The sequence below is a fragment of the Haliaeetus albicilla genome, chromosome 13 (genome assembly GCF_947461875.1).
Source record: "Haliaeetus albicilla chromosome 13, bHalAlb1.1, whole genome shotgun sequence".
NCBI lineage: Eukaryota > Metazoa > Chordata > Aves > Accipitriformes > Accipitridae > Haliaeetus > Haliaeetus albicilla.
This window is the reverse complement of record NC_091495.1, coordinates 23,843,216-23,859,872: the sequence shown is the minus strand read 5'-3', so window position 1 is coordinate 23,859,872 and position 16,657 is coordinate 23,843,216. Positions and strand designations below refer to the sequence as shown.

The window sequence follows — 16,657 nt, the reverse complement described above, 5'->3', positions numbered from 1 at the left end:
ATTTTTTTTTTTTCCCCCAGTACTATTAATCCCTTGTAAAGCGAAATAAGAAAGATTTGTAAGGCCAGATTCTCCCTCCACTAAATAAGGCAGAATTACAGCCTTAGTAACAATTACAGTCTTGCTAATTTTGACTATCCAAGGATTATGTAATAACGTGATGACATGTTAAATATTTCCTGTGTACTGTGTTGATTGCTTATGTAATCGTCCTTATGGTAATGTTTCTTCACAAGGGAAGTCCGCTGAAGTTAATTTTGCATGGTACTAACTTAGGCATTTGCAATTTTCAGTCTTTAGTATTGCCAAATAGATCTCCAGTTTCTTTTTTTTCTTGGTAACAAAAAAAAAAGCATTCCCCATGCCTTTATTATTTGCAGCATTAAAAAAAAAAAATTAAAAAAAATCAACCATGACAAGGTAATAGCAAGGGCTGTCTTTGATCCATGGTGGACATACTTCCTTATAAGAACTGTAGTTTTTCAGCTTTTTAGACTGTGTAACTTCCCATTTTGGTAATTTATTTTTACCGCTCATTACTGATGCAAAATATGTATTTAAATTCCAACTCTACCACAAACCTTTAGCTTATTCAGTCTGCTTTTCTGGTGGATGCTTGTGTTGGTTTTAAACAGAACTACTTACTGTTGATGCTGGACGTAAATTGTAATGTAATACTCTAGGTTGTAATACATTAAAGGAGAAAAACTGGTAGAGCGATTGACTTTTCACCTAATTTTTGACTTCTACAGAAGTTCTGGTGGAATTACTGCAGTTGTACTAAACCAATTATACCAGCAGCTTATTCTTATCTGCAAGTGTTTTGTGAGCATTCATTCTACATTCTAAAAAAAAAAAATATGCAAGCTACAATGTATTAAAAAAAAGTGCATGTTAGCTTTGGAATCTTGCATGATAATCTGGTCTGATCTCTTTTTTTCATGACTTATATTTCTTTTTTAACAGGACTATCCAATTAGTATTAGAAGACTCAACCCAGACCCTGTGAATACATGTTTAACTAACATCACCACAATCATGAAGGGCAAGGACACTTTTAGGTTATGAGGCTGTCAGAGAGCTTTAAGCCTAGTTCATCTTTGCGTAGCTGGTCACTAGATGTCCATAATGGCTCCTGTGCATCTGAAGTGACTATGAATATTCAAAGGATGCAAGAATGTTCTATTTAATCTCCAAATAGCTTCATTTCCTCTATACTAATGTTCTGTGAAACTTATAGTTGCAGTTTTAACTTCCTTTCCACAGACTTGGCACATGTGTAATATGCAATGTAGATATGCACTTAACATAGTACATATTTTGTACACAATTGCAGATTTGCACCTTTTAATCTTAGTATCTCTAGGGTCACCTTTTGCATATGCTGTGCAAGAAATATGTACGACAGCTCTCAAATGGTTCTGATAGTTTGTAATAACTTTGCATTCAACAAAACTCATATTTTTAGATGAGGTATGTGTGTAAATACAAGATGTATTTTATAAAAATTTTGAATTAAACTTGTTTACAGAATGTATGAAGTTCATTTATATTTACTGAATTAAGACACATCTATATTCCTATATATCATCAATCTCAACCTTTGAGGCTGTGAGTTTTTGTGATTATATACTACTTCTGTCTGTCAAAACTGGAAACTTAGAGCACATCTGTCTAGCAAAAGTTCCCTTTCCAAGATGAAATGCCTCTTTTCATGGTAGACATGGGTGTTGTACCTTAATGAGACATGCTGTTTGGATGATCTGTATAGAGCAGCTACTCACGTACACATGCACATGTCTTTCTCCCTCTCCTACTCATCAGATATACCCTGTTGTTTATCAGAAAAATTATACCTACTTGAAAAGTATATGAAATCAATTGCTTTGATGTGGAGACAACATACAGCTTGAGATCTGCTTTAAGTTTTGTTGCTACCCTTATTGATTTTTTATGTTTTGCTTGAGTAGTGAAGCAAGCTTAAAAGCTGCTTATTTTGCTCTCAGGACAATTTTTATTAGCCTGGGTGGCATACATACCCGTTTGGTTTGGTTCTTTTTTTTTTTTTTTTTCTTTACACAGACACTATTTCTTAGATCATTTCCCTGCTACAGCAGACTAATAAAAATACTCTTCTGTACGAAACCACATTGCATTTGAAACTTCATTATATTTAAGACTGTCACTAGCCTAAAAGCTTTCTCAAACATTTTAGAACATGTCACTTAAATAAAATAATGCCTACAGATAGGCTTAGCTGTACAAGCTGCATTGGTATTCCAGTGGGTAAAAAGGGAAAATATCAACAAAACACAAAAGGGTTTAGTATGTCATTGTCGAAGCACCATGAATATTGCTTCAGAACAAAATGCTTTAATGGATACAATGACAGCATCCCTACTTCTTTTGGGGGGGGGGGGCAAGACCCCCATTCTGGAACCATTGTGTGTATTTACACGCGGACCCCCCCCCCCCCCGCAACAATCCCGCCCACAGGAGTAGGCAGGAGCCTCCCCCCCGCCCCCCCCGGGCGGCCAGGGACCCCCTTCTCAAGGACCCAGTTTATTCTGAAAGGAAACTGTGGCAGACTCGCACTTCGGCTTTTTCACTTGGTACCAAAGCTGGCGGCAACTTAAACGGGGTCTCTCTCACATCGCTCTTCAAGTACAAAAAGAAAACCAGTCTCGGGGCCGGGGTACGAAAAATAAATCCCCACTCCGGTTTCCCCGAGGCGGAAGGCGGCAAACGCCCGCGCCCGCTTACGACCCAGTTTTTGTCCGAAGCGGCAACGACACCGCAGCGACGAGGGCAGGGCCCGGGAAAGCCGACGGCCAGCTGACCGCGCTCAAGGCCTGGAGGAAACGGAGCCAGGACGGGGAAGTTACGCCGACTCCTCACAAGAGAGCAACCCTCCACCCTGAGGCAGAGACCCTCCCCCCGCCGGCCCCGGGCCGGGGCTCGGCACCGACACCGGCCCTCTGCCGGCAGGGCCAAGGCCGCGCAGGCCGGCTCCAGCGCACCGCCGCACTCCCGGAGGCGGCCCGCTCAGGCCTCGCTTGCCGCCGCCGCCCGGGCTGGGCTGGGCTGGGCTGGGCTGCCCGCCCGGAGCGAGGCGCCCAGGGCGGAGGAAAGGCTCCCGGCCCCCTGCCCGCCTCGCCCCGAGGCGCGCGCGCACGCGCACTATGCCCACGGCCACCGGGGACGCGGGTGCTCTTTGCGCGGCCCCCACGGCGGCCGCGCGCGCCCGAAGGAGGGGCTGCGGCGGCGGAGGAGGAGGATGCGCAGGAGGAGGATGCGCAGGAGGATGCGCGCGCAGCGGAGCCCCGCCCCCTCCATGCCCCTCCGTGACGAGCGGCTGCTAGCCCGCCCCCCCCCTCAGTGTTAGGGCCGGCGGTCGGTTCCGCATCCGGCGCGGTTGTATCACTTCCTGCTCACGCTGGCGCTCTCCCTTTCCCCCTCTACCCGGACCCGGATGGTGACTGGCGGCGGCGGCGGCTCCTCCAGGGACTGTCAGTGAGCGGCTCCCCCCGGGCCTCTTGTCCTGAGGGCGGCGGCGGCAGCGGCCGGGAAGATGGCTGCGGCGGCCTCCTGCTCTTCGGCGGCGGCGGCGGCGGTGCCGCCCGGGCCCGGCCCCGGGCCCGGCCCCGGGCCTGTGTCGGCCGGGCCGGGCTCCTGCGAGTGGCTGCTGCTGCGGGACGGCTGCCTGCGCTGCGACGCCGACGGTCTCTGCAGCCTCTGCTACCACCCGGCGCTCAACGCCATCCTGGCCGTGACCGCTCGCGGCGCCATCAAAGTCATCGACGGCACCTCGGGGGCCACGCTGCAGGCGTCGGCACTCAACGGTGAGCGCGGGGCCCCCGCGGCCTGCCGGGGCCCTGGGCCGCGGCCTTGGCGGGCGGGGGCGGGGGGGGCGCGGAGAGCGGGCCCTGGCAGCCCCCGGGCCAGCTGCGAGGCGCGATCGCGGCGCTGGGGAGTCGCGGGGAGGCGGGCCCGAGGCTCGCCTGAAAACAGGTGTAGTGGCGGGCGAGGGGTTTCCGCGGGGGGAGAGGCCGGGCTTGGTTCAGGCCCTTGGTGCCGGGGGGTTCCCCTGGCTCTTTTTCACCTCTTCTTGTTTTTCAAGCACGAACGGTTCCTACTCTTCGGGTCAGAGATACTCGTGTGGGCAGCACGCAGGCGTTTTTCTTCTGTAAAATGTATTGGCGTGGTTACTAAAGGATTAAACCGGGATGGAAGCCTGTGATGTATAGGGCTGTATTTTTTCATTTTGGTTTGTTAGATGTGCTTGTGGATAACATAATGTCGAACCTTCCAAAGGTTAGGAGAAATGCGTTATGCGGGATAGGTGTACTTCTAGTTCTTATTGATAACTGATGCTGTAGTAATTTATTTCTTGAGCCTTAATCTGGGTTTGTTAAGAAGGCTTATTTCTTACAGGTGTCACTTGTCTCATAGCTCAGAATTATTTAAGATCAGAGCCCTTCATAAAGTTATTTGAGGGTATGTTTTTATATATGTTTGCATAGTTCCTCAGGCTGCTGAGTATCTTGACTTTCTCTGGCGCTAGTAACAGTATCCCTGCTCTTATGTCAAGGAGGCATGATTATGTACTGACTTCATGGAGGCTAAGACTGTAGCATCTCCATAACCACGAAGCAACTTTCTTCATTGCACATTGATGTTTTTGTACTGTTTACAAGCTGGCTCTATAGCAAAAGATCTGTATGCCGTTAACAGCTTTTGTTCCTGGTTCATTAATGGTTCTGAAATTGTGGTACTTGTCAGAATATTGGCGAGAGCAGGGGGCTTATTTAGTGTGTTGTGAGACCAGCCCTAGAAAGATACCATTCTTCCTAGTTGTGTGTTTCCACATCAGGCTCTCCTTAGAGTTGTATAGTTGGGCGTTACTAATAAGACCTAGCTTTGCTGAGTGGTGGTAGCCAAGGGTTGATGTTTGCCACCTGAATGTGGCATAGTAATGTTAAGAATTGTATGGAGGTGCCATAGTCTAGGTAATGAGTGTACTTTCACCTTGAAAACCAGCACCTCTATTACAATGTAAAACGGAAGAGAACAGGACAAAAATCTGTGATTTCCTTTCATAAGTTAATGGTGGTCCATTGTAAAGTGTAAGGGTTAAGTGTTTGGGGCAATAAGAAAGTTTTGTGGAATTATTAAGAAGCTGTCAGCTGCTTTTGTTGTTGATTGCTTGTATTGAAAATGAGACTTTTGTGTGATGCTTCCCACTTTGTTCAGAATTCAGATCACTGCTTCTGTAATTGTTTCTTGTACTGTGCTCTCTCCTAAAGTGCTTTTATTGTTAATAACTTCATTTTTTACTTTTCTTCAAGCTATTGCGAGAATTTGAGAATTGCTTTTAAGTTGTGGATGAAGAGGGCATAAATCAAGGACTTAATCTGTGGTTGGTTGTCTGTGTAGATGTTTAATTCTCATGAACAGAAAAAGAAGTGAACTGTAAATCAAAGCCTAAGCTGTTGTTTTATACTTCTCTGTGATAGAATCCTTGCAAGGGATTTGATTTAGTATTCAGAATGCTAATGGCAATTCTCCCCTAAACAGTGACTATTTAAAAATAACTTACTGCTTTGCTTCTGTTACATACGTTCAGTCTTGTATACTTCCTTTAGTGTCAGTCTTCTTTGTGAGCATGATTGTAAAAGATGGATTCTACTCCTCCTCCCATGAAACAACAGATTTGCTTGCAATCTACCCAAATTTTATCTGTGCAGTGTAGCTGATGATTACATTACTGGAAAAAAAATTATAACCTTAGTTTAGTTTGAAGAAACTTTGAATGAATGTCCTTATAGATTCTGACCGGCATGCCTGTCGGAAATCTGGTTCATCTCAGCGGTTGGTGTCTGTTGGGGCTGTTAGCAACCGTGTTCACTCTTGTTCTCTCCCTCCTCAGCCCTTCTTTGGGAAGAGGAGGAAAATGGAATTCAACTGTTCTCTGACGTCTGCCACTCTGTATAGTGTGAGCTCTTTTCATGTAAGGTAGTAGTAGCTGGACACTCAGACCTGTGGACCAACTCTGTTGCTGCTCCCTCCCCTGCCAAAAATGACAGGTCAAAGGATATTGTTGCTTCAGGGACTTCTGGTGCTATAACTAAAAATAGAGTCCCTGGGAACTAAAACTGCTTCTCTTGGGAGACTGCTTGTCCTCCTTGGTAATTAGGGCTGTAGGTCTTTTGCCTGGGCAAAGGATTTATGTTGGACAGAAATGCTATTGCTCATTACCTGAGGAAAAACAAAACATAGCAGGCCTCTCTTTCTAGAAAGCAGAGCAAGAAAAAGGATCCCCCATCAAGGCAGGGGCAGAGAAAAGGAAACACCACCAGGCCTCAGTGTTGCTTTTATTTGTAGTTGCAGCTCACTGCCACAATACATTAAGGTTTGAGCTCATTCTCAGTGAAAAGACAGAACCTGTGGAATACTGAATCTGGTAGAGCAGTGGAGGTTGCCTTTATTAGAACATAAATGCAGATTGCTCTCTATCGTGTGTAAAAGAGCAAGACAGAAGATTCACAGCCAAAAGACAGTTCAGTTACAGATCAAGTCCAAGCATTAGGATGTAGTCTCTGGTCTGCGTGCTTCAGTTTCTCATGTGAACATCATTGGTCTGATGTATGTGATGATCCAGGGTTTGTTCTTCTCAGTCCAAACTGTAGGAATCCAATAAGGATTATGATGATTATTATTATACTACACTGAATCTTCATCAGATCTCTCTTGAAAGTGTGTGATCATCTTTAACTGTTTCTTGTATGGGCACTGTAGGCCTATTAGAGGGCCAGGTGATCATTTGCAACAGCCTGGAGCATGGCAGTGAATAAGAATACCATTGGTAAGGGGAAAATCAGGTGATCCTTTAACATTAATCTTTGTCTTACCTGGTCACAAGGTTGTCCATTTTATTATACCAAGGCCGTTGCATGCACACTATGCATTTCAGAGAGCCAGACTGGGAGTGCAAGGACAATTCTTGTGATTACTGGATATTATGCATTTGCGTGTTTGCTAGTAGTGGTTAGTCAGGACTAGTTTTGAATCTGTCATGCAAGTCTATCAACTACTTTATTTTCCCTCTTAGGCATTTAAATATTTGTGTGCTTTCAGTTTCACATTGAACACTAGTGGCCAAAGAGCATGAATGATCATTCTTCAAATACAGCACTAAGGATGAGCCTTTTCCTCTGCCTCAAAAAAAAAACCAAAAAAACCAACCCAAAACAAAAAAGCCGGACAACCCCCCACTGAAGAATCAAAACAAACTTCCAGAATAATCTTGAGTGACTCTCTTAGTGTTCACAGAGATGTTTGATTTATCAGTTCCTTTTATTTACAAATAAAATAAGAAAACTGCTTGAACTGGACAGTGCTGTAATTCCCAGAGAAGCTTGGCCAGGAACACAATAGGATGTACTGTCAGATGGACAGTGACCATCTTGAATGTTTCTTGAATGTAGGTTTTTCTAGATTAATTTGACATAGCAATAGCTTCGGAGCCTTGTTCACTAAAATGCAGTGTTTCATAGCTAAAGCCTTCTAAATTACTATAGAGACCCTAACAGTAATCAAACTACAGACTTCTGAATCCATACAGGAAAAGATCTGTTCATTGTACATATGTACCAGTTCCTGTAGGGGAAACTGAGAGTCTACATTGTCACCAGAGGCCCTCAACCGCTGTTCCTCCAATAGAAGAATTTAGAATGAAATAGGTCCCAGCCCAGGAGGCTCACCTGTGGCAGCAAGTTCAACACCATCATCTATCTGTCAGCATTCCCTTTTGGGAAGTCCTGTTTGTCTTCAGCTGGCTCACTTTGAATTATGGAGCCTTGGAAATCTATCAAGGGATACCCAGTTCTGTTTCTTTTTTGATTACTTTCTATGTGATGCAGGAGGCAAAACAAGAAGAAAAGATTCTCTTTTGCGGCTTGGAAGTCATAGAGCGAGTGTACGCTTCTTATAATCTCTAGGAAGAAACTGTTGGGATACTCTGCCATCCAATTCTAGGCTTGAATTATTTGAAGACATCATCAGCAGTTTCAACTGTGTCAAGCTCACTGTGGTAATACTGCTCAAGTTGTCTCCGTCATTCCTCAAAATTGGGGCGAGTTTCTTCATCTTCTTGGCTCTTATTTTCATTTGTTCAATTATGAGGCAAATATTAATAATGAAGGCTGTTGCAATTAATACAGAATTTTCTCCTTGTTTACTTTCTCATCGCATGGGGAGTGTTGTCAAATATCTAGTGATCTGCTACAGCCCACCTTGTGTTTGAGTATACTTGGATGACAATGCTAATCTGGGTAAAATGCTTCTCAGAGAGATCATTCTGTTGATTTATGTGATCTTAAGGTCATTCATGAAGAGCCTTAAGCACTTCAAAGAACAGGATAGGTGAATTGTTAGATTTCAGTTCAGTGTTTCATACCAGTAAAGATTCTAGACCGCTGTGTGTTCCATTTGTCTGCTAGCTTAATCAGAGTATGTCAGTTATCCCTTCTTACTTGCCATGCATCTTGCCAGACTGTCAAGATGCCATTAATTGATATCTCCAGGCTCTGTGGAAGCACATCTGTATTATCTTCTGCAGAAGCTCAAATAGAGTAAAAATAGAGATCTCTTCTTTTCACATGCCTTTAAAGGGATGTTTGCATTACTATGTTTACTGCAGTGATCCAGAAGTAACAGCAGACAGCGATGCAGGCATATGTTATGTTGCCAGACAAGATAGCACAACATTTTTCATTTTATTGACAGATCATTCATATCTGGGCTGATGGATTTGTGGCTGTCATTGCAACAATGGCACTATATTATTAAGGGTTGTAGAATGCTTTGATGTCAGATAATCAGAAATTTCCTAGCCCTCTGCAAATGGACTTTAAAAAGGTCTTTTGCAGGAAGATGTATCTTGAAATACTTCTTACTGACCCGAAGAGGAAATACTGTGCTCCGTGTCAGGGATTTGAACTTTGACTTCCTGCCCCATTCCATCTCACAGATAGTTAAGGCGTTTCTCATTGATATGAACAATCCTCGGGAAGATACTGATTTTCAGCCTCAGTGCTGATTGTGGCCCAGCTTTGGTGAAGACAGCTTTTAATATGCTTATGTGGTAAACCCTTCAACTCAGCTCTCAGTCATATGGTATACTGTAATATACAAAATACAGAAAAAACTTGGCAGAAATATGTTCTGGCAGAGATAATTGATTAGTTCAAGTCCAGGACATTATGAAAGGAAGCAGGAAAATCTCTATTGGCCTGGAAGTAATGGGAATGTGGAGAAGGTTTTTGCTTTGGATTGCCCAGCCTAGTGATCTTTAGAAGCCCTGATCTTTTTACTATTCTGAACATCATTGTGATCAGTGGTTTGGATCTAGTATACTCTCTTGTCCTGTAATTGGTCCTTTCTAGCAGCCCACCATAATGTTAGCTGGCTCAGTAGAAACCCTTTCTGAGTCTTTAGTTATATTGTTTATAACTATTTTTATGGTTACTATTGCATTGGTATCCATAACTTGAGCTTGAGTGAAATGCAACACCTAGAGTTTTATAAAACAGTATAAGAAAAGTCTGTCCTAGACTGAAGATTCACCTTAATTGTTTCTCTCAAGCTTTTAATGATGATTATGTCTGATTTTTTGGTATGGTGTTGATCTGTTATTTCAGGTTTTCTTTCCAAGTTACTTTCAAATCAGGAAACAAAGCTGTCCATTCTTGCTGTTTTGAGGATTCTTTAATTCTCCCTGAACAGTATGATGTCTTTAAAAAAAATGCTTCTTAGGCTGTCTTGGAGATGGAGATAAGGCTTACAACAATGTGGACTCTAGGACAACTTTTGAGCATATCAGTCTGTCCTAGGTCATGCTGTGAGATAGCTTGTTGCATGTTGTCTATTCCACTGGGATCAGTAGCTGCTCACCTTTTTTTTTTTTAATTTTTAAATAAAAAATTTACACATGGATCAGTTCACTTTCCTGATGGTTCTTAAGTGATGCCACAGTATCGTGTTCTGTTGTTAGAAAGCTGTCCTTTAAATAGTTAATGCTCTCTTAATTGCAATGACTGCTTACAGTCACCACATGAGTGCCTGTCACTGAGTGGACAGTTCAAGAAAGAACAGCTATTGCCCCCAGTTATTCCGTTTGTGAAGTACATGTGGATGCTAACACTTGGCAGCTTTTGGTTTCTGTGGAGTCAAATACTGGACTGTGTATTGACCCAATTCCTTGCTGCCTTGTCTTTGGGAAGAGTATCAGGATTTGGTAAAGGACCCAGTGCACACTGCTGGTCCAAAAATAGACAGGGAATCTGGTATATGCAAAACATTAATTTGGAAGATTTGCATGTATGTTAGGGGAAAGAGCGCTCCACAGATAAGGATGATGCACAAGAAGCAGGGGAGAAAGAACAGCTTTTGTTTTACAGCCTGGATTAAAAGTGTAAAATTGTGGAAATAATAACTCATCTGTCACATAAATACAAACACTATTCTGTTTAAAATTTTCTTGAGGTGTTTGCCAGGGCTGTTCAGTGAGTATTTTATTGTTAATTTTTTTAATGTGTAACTTAAGTGAGGAGGGAATTTGCTTATCGTTTAAGTAGTCTTGAAAATTAGTAGCATTAGTGAAAACACATACCCAGTCTCAAGTGCTGGTTAGTGAAGACTTACACAGCATACAGTCTGTCGGCAGTTCTTCAGTCCACTGTACAGTTCACGGAGGGAAAACTGTTTGATCCACTGCATGTCCTTGACCAGACTGAGTGTGAAGCAATCAGCATCTTGCCTGAGCATTTGGCAGCTGTAGGAGAAGAGTTTGATAAACTCTGTTTACAGGGCAACAGGCTACAGAGACTTTATCATGCAAAACTCCTTATGGAAAGGAAGAGCTGGGAGGGTGAGGAATGGGACTGAGAACTGTAATGGGGTAGCTGGATTACAATGGGGAGAAGGTTAGAAGGGGTTAGAGAAGAAGGAAACTGGGCAGGTGGCAGTGAAGACTGGGAAGATATGGAGTGTTTTATTGGAGAGCAAGAAGGCGTTGTGGTTATTGTGGAGAAACACTGGGATAGACTTAGTTGACCTGTCTTCTATGGGATCCTAGATTCATATTGTGATGTAAACGATGACATGCAACACTGCTCGATAGACTTTTTTAATAATGGATTTTTTTTGTTCAGTTTCCTATAGCTTTTGTAAGTCAGAATTAACAAGATTAGCATTTTTCAACAAATAATCTTAGGTTCCCTCTCCATTCAATACAGAGAAAGGAAAAGTCCTTACTCTGAACTTTTGGAGGAACCTGCTTCCTATTACCTGTAGAAGGAGCCTGGCAAGACCTGTCTTACAAGGCTTAACTTAGTTTTTTTGAATGTCCCCTTTTAGTGACAGAACTAAGGTTAAACTTACATAGTCACCATGTTCAAGTATTCCTATGCTGCAAATAGGTGTCTTAAACATATAAGATCTTTCAATTTTGCCAGCTTCTCTAAAGAATTTGAAAAGGCATCCTAAAGAATAGTTTCACTTTTAAATATAACTTAAACATGAATGGATCTAGTCTGTTCTACTTCAACTTTCCTATGTAGAAGCAGTTATTGGGAGAATGTGAGAATGCGTTTAATTAATTTGAAGCACTCATAAGAATTTAGTGGAGTTGGAGCCTGGTATACTGGACTCTGAACTGACTCATAATACCAGAATGAGATCTTGGAGTTGTGCTAGAAATAGGAAATAACAGCTAAATGCTCAGTAGTTATCATATAAGCAATTACTAGAGAAATTGTCAAGAACCCAACTGAGAATATAAGTCCATTTCAATGCCTGTACGTGTGCAATTTTGATATTTCCATCTCAAAAAGAGTATAACAGAGCTAGAAACTTAAGGTGTGCGATGGCTTATGTATGTGAGACAGTATTTAACCTGAAAAAGGTGATGGTGGGGATGATTGGGAATGGGGTGGTAAGAGAGTGAGAGAGGTTTGCAGAATTCTGGATGTGTGAAAAATGTAAATTGGGAGTTGATTGTCTCTTCTAGTACAAGAGCTGAGGGCATCAAAAGAAGTAACTGAGAAATAGGAAAATATGGAGCTTCTGGCTACAGAGCATTGTGGATGCTGGATGTTTGTGGAATTACAACAGCGTTGGACAAACTGATAGAAGAACGACTTATCAAAGGTCATTATATAAAAAAGAAATCACTTCTGGCTCAGAAGGTCCCTGAGTACAAATTAGCAGGGCCTGTGAGTGTTACAGCAAAGTACCATTGTATACATAACCTTTCTTAAATTATTCACTAACCACTTGGTTTAGACCACTGTCTTGAACAAAATCTGAGGTTATTTGCATTTTCTTCTGATGCAGTATGGTTGCTTCTGTGTTCAGTGTTGTATTTCCTTAAAATTAATGTCAAAAAGAGAAAGGTAGTAACTCAGCAGTCTAACATAGCTGTTGAACTACTGCTGCGGTAATGGAAGACTGCTGTTATATTTCCTCCTAAACCCTTTTATCTGCAGACTAAACAAGCCCAATTATTTTAGTCTGTCTTCACGTGTTGTGTGCTCCAGCCCTCTAACTGTCTTAGTACCCCTTCATGGGACTCTCACGTATGTGGTGATATCTGAGATGGAGGACCGAAGCTGGACATGGTATTCTGGAAGTGGGGTCAGAATTGCTGAGTAGAGGAGACTAATCTTCTCCCTTGATCTACCACCTGTGTGATCCCCTGTGTGGTAACAGTTTGTTGCTGCAAGGATGCATTGGTGCCTCTTGTTCAGCCTGCCCATCAGGATCCCCAAGTTCCTTCTGTTGGGTTACCACCTAGACAGTTGGTCCCCAGCTTCTATTGATGTGTGGGGTTATAATCCATACCAGGTGTAAGACCTTGCATTTGTCTTTGTTGAACTTCAGGAGGTTTGTGTCAAGCCATTTCTGTGGCTTTTTGAGATCCTTTTAAAAGGCAGCCCTGCCATTTAATGCATCAGTTACCCTCAGTCGCCTCCCGTTTGGTGTCATCCACAGTCTTACTAAAGTTGCAGTCTGTCCCATCATCCAAGCCATTGATGAAGATAGTAAACCATACCAAGCTTTGCTGAATGCCACTCATAACTGGCTGCCAGGTAGGTGTTGAATCATTAACTACTAACTTTGCGCATGACAGTGACTAGCTGGTTTTTCACTTGCCTTGTAGCCCACCCATCTGCTTTTGAGAACTTGCTGCTTCTCTCAGTTTGGTATTTTGGCAGCCCCTTATAATATTGGGGCTTGGGGGGTGGAATCTAAACCATTTCCTGCCAAGCAGTCTTGGGAGTTTAAAAAGTGCTGTAACTGGAGATGTTTTCTCCTGTTACGGAGGCTGCAGGATACATAAAGGGTGAACTCAGATGCTCTAGCCTCTTTAGTGACAAAAAGACGAACTGGTGGTAAAATTTAATCTGGCAAAGGTTCTTTGTTGTGAAATGCTGCGAAGGGAATTGCTCTTGAAGAATAGGAACTTGCTGTTACTGAGCTGTGAAGTATTCCTTGCTTGTCTCTGGTTCTGGGTGGATGCTGTGTAATCTGTCTGTCTGTAGTTTGTGAAAGACAACTTTCCTGAAAATTTTTGATCATAGTTTTTCACTTTGAGAAAAATTTCGAAGAAGGCATTGTCTTCTGTGGGGTGTTTGCAGGAGAATTGCAGGGACTTAAGTTTTCACAATTTACCTGAATTTTGCAGGAAGGATTGTAGAATACCTTGTGAAATCTTTCATAATTTGTTCTCGGAATAATGGTATAAAGCTTTGTGAGCAGTTGTTTCTGTATGGTGTATAAGGCGGCAGCCATGTTAGGTACATGGAGATCTGAAACAACATAAAGAGCATGGGCACAAAGAGCTCACCAGTGTCTTCCTGCTGATTCAGTCTTGGTTTAAGTCTGCAGAGTGGAAGAGGACCCTATGCCTGCAAAGCTAGCGAAATATGAACTGCCTTGATCTCAGTGGGTTTTTGTTTATGTTCTGAAACCTTTAAAGTGTTAATGTTAGCAGCTGTTAGTAGTTGCTTGATTAGACACATCTAGTTAATATTCATGTGGCAGTCTCTAATGCTTTGGCCCAGATAACACATCTTCCTACTCTAATAAGGATTATTAAAACCAGCTATCATATAATGAAACTGATACTGAAACAATTCTGTCCTGTTTGTTGCTAAAGGAAAAGATAAACTGTAGATCTACAGGTCTTGTTCTTGATTAACTAAATCCAGTTTTGGCAAATAAGGGAGTTTGAAGGCACTTTGTGATTTTAAGCTGGGTATTTCTGCCTCCTTTGGCATTCTTGCTGTTCGGAGAACATTTTCAGAGTTTTTTTTCCATGTTTCAGCTCTGAATGAGTTTTTGCTTTATTCAGTCATTTTGGACTGTTCTTCCAGGTGATGTGGCAGATGGAGGTGTGTGTATATAGTGAAATCTGAAAGAGAAAATGTTGCTTGTGTATAGCTGGTTTAAGCCCATCTACATCACTCGTCTAGAATAGCAACTTGAACTTGTTTTCATCCAATAGATTCCTTTCCATCTTTTGCTCAAGTCTGAGAATGCTTTTTTTGGGGGGGGGGGGGGAGGAAAGGAGGGACCCATGGAGTGTCTTTGCAGCAGAGTGCTTTGCTGAGGTGATGTTTAGAGCAAATAAGGGGCTAGGCCTGGACCTGGAAGATGAAACTGCACTGCTGAAGTTTCCACTGAAGATGTAGGTGAGGAGGAGAAGAGGAGGAACAAGAGAGAATCTATAACTGATAAATTCAGTAATGATGAGCAGTCATGGCCTGGTTTGGCCATGCCTTAGCCATCTTCTCGTTACTGTGTTCCCAAATGTTCATAACCATGTGTTTGTTTTCTTTGGGAACCACTGATGTGAAACAATTCAGAGACAACTTTCTCCTTTTTAAACCAGACTTGCAGTGGTTTGCTTTTTGGGCTCTTTTGTGTGAAAATGTTGCCCTTTGCAGCTAATCCGTAATTGTGATTTTACGTAGTATTAGTTCAAAATAGTTTCCTGCAAATATAGCAAGTTAAGACAGCAAGTTAAACTTTAAGACAGTTTGGGGGGTTTGTTTTTTTTTTTGTATGTACTGTAGAACTTCCTCAAACTGTAGGTGTTCTGATATGCTTGTCTTGGCAAACTTGTTTTACTTAGGTAGCATACAATGAGATGTTATACTTGCTAACTGGATTTTTCAGTTTGTTTTATGATTGTGTGAATTGGTAGCAATAGGAAAGGCACCTGCCTCACAACATATGAGGATAACTGGTACATATGGTTTTTTTAATCGCAGGTACATGTGAAAAATGTGTGAGAAGTAGCTGAGCAATGTTCTGGCATGAAGCATTTTGTCTCTAATGGAAAGGATAGTTTTGCTGTCTGCTAACCTGGCTTCAGGAAGGAGAATTTCACACACCTTATTACTATGAGTGATATCTCGTAAACTTGAAGCTTTACACCCACACTTCACAACAGAAAGGGGAAAATTAAAATTTTATTTTTAATTCTAACAGTAAATTTTAAGGACTTCTGCAGTTGTACCATTCCCTTCTCTTGAGTTTTTAGATTCTCTTGCCTTTAAATAGCTTGATGTTCAAAGCTAATGATACAAAGTTAAGAGGATAGATAGGGCTTTTGATCTCCTGAAACCTTATCCATTTAGCTTCCCCTGGTTTTGAAATGAGTACTGAGGTATTGTTTGGATATTGTAGTTTAAATTAGAAGTGCAAAATCAGTGCACAAAATGTGTGTGTTTTGCTGAGCTGATGGGATTTCTATTTCTGCAAAAAATTTCCTTTAATTCTTAATCTAAAGACCTAGCTGCATTCATAGGTCAGTTATGGATGTTACTTTAGATATTTGATTGGTCTTGGATCTTAGCATTATGGAAGTAGTGCTATGATGCATATGTTTACCACTCTGACTTTATAGCTGCAGATAAAAGTGTTAGTTTACTGTAATTTAGAAACTGTTTGGGTTTTTTGCATGCTGTGCATTGGGAGCTTCTTGTCAAGAGAATTACTGACTTTGTGATATGCTTTACTGCCATTCCTGGCTAGCAGTTTTCAAGGTGAATTAACTTTTTTTCAATATTAGAAGAGATCAAAGGTGTTACTATCAACATTAACCTACATCTGTTCATGATGGTGGCCTTGCATATTCAGGTGACAGACACTTTCTCTTAAGCTCTAAAGCTTTGAGGCTAAAGCTATCTGTAGCAGAGAAATGGAGACAAGTTTTTTCATTCTTCTACTTGAAACGCAAGGCCAATTCTCTGATTAGTTTGGTTCATCTTGATGCCTGCAGACAAGGGGGCACAATAGATGCTGCTTAGATTGTTATGTATTCTCCAAACAAGTCTTTTTTGTAATATTTTTTGTAGGTCAGATTTTGATCACAGGAAATTGCTGATCTCTGTTCTGTATTGTTTGAAACAAAGACGGCGGAGGGGGAATGTTCCTTTTCTCAAATTCTTTGTTTCTGCAATCTGATGTTTATTTGCTTTTAAGTTTCAGGTTGCTAGATCTATAATGTAGTATGCTATTGGGCTTGCACTTCTAGCATTCTAGCAGCCTGCCAGGTTTCCTTATAGGAACTGACAAAATGCTTAAT

The 16,657-nt window shown here is 42.0% G+C and overlaps 1 protein-coding gene across 10 annotated transcripts in view; it reads left to right on the top strand.

Moving 5' to 3' along the window:
* The first annotated feature begins 3,445 nt into the window (after positions 1–3,445).
* Positions 3,446–16,657, top strand: part of BIRC6 (baculoviral IAP repeat containing 6) — a 187,388-nt gene continuing 174,176 nt past the window's right edge. For all 10 annotated transcript variants that reach the window (XM_069800486.1, XM_069800485.1, XM_069800484.1 and 7 more), the window contains exon 1: positions 3,446–3,842. In XM_069800486.1, the coding sequence (XP_069656587.1) occupies positions 3,572–3,842 (271 nt within the window). In that variant the 5' untranslated portion in view covers positions 3,446–3,571. The remainder of the gene's footprint in view (positions 3,843–16,657) is intronic.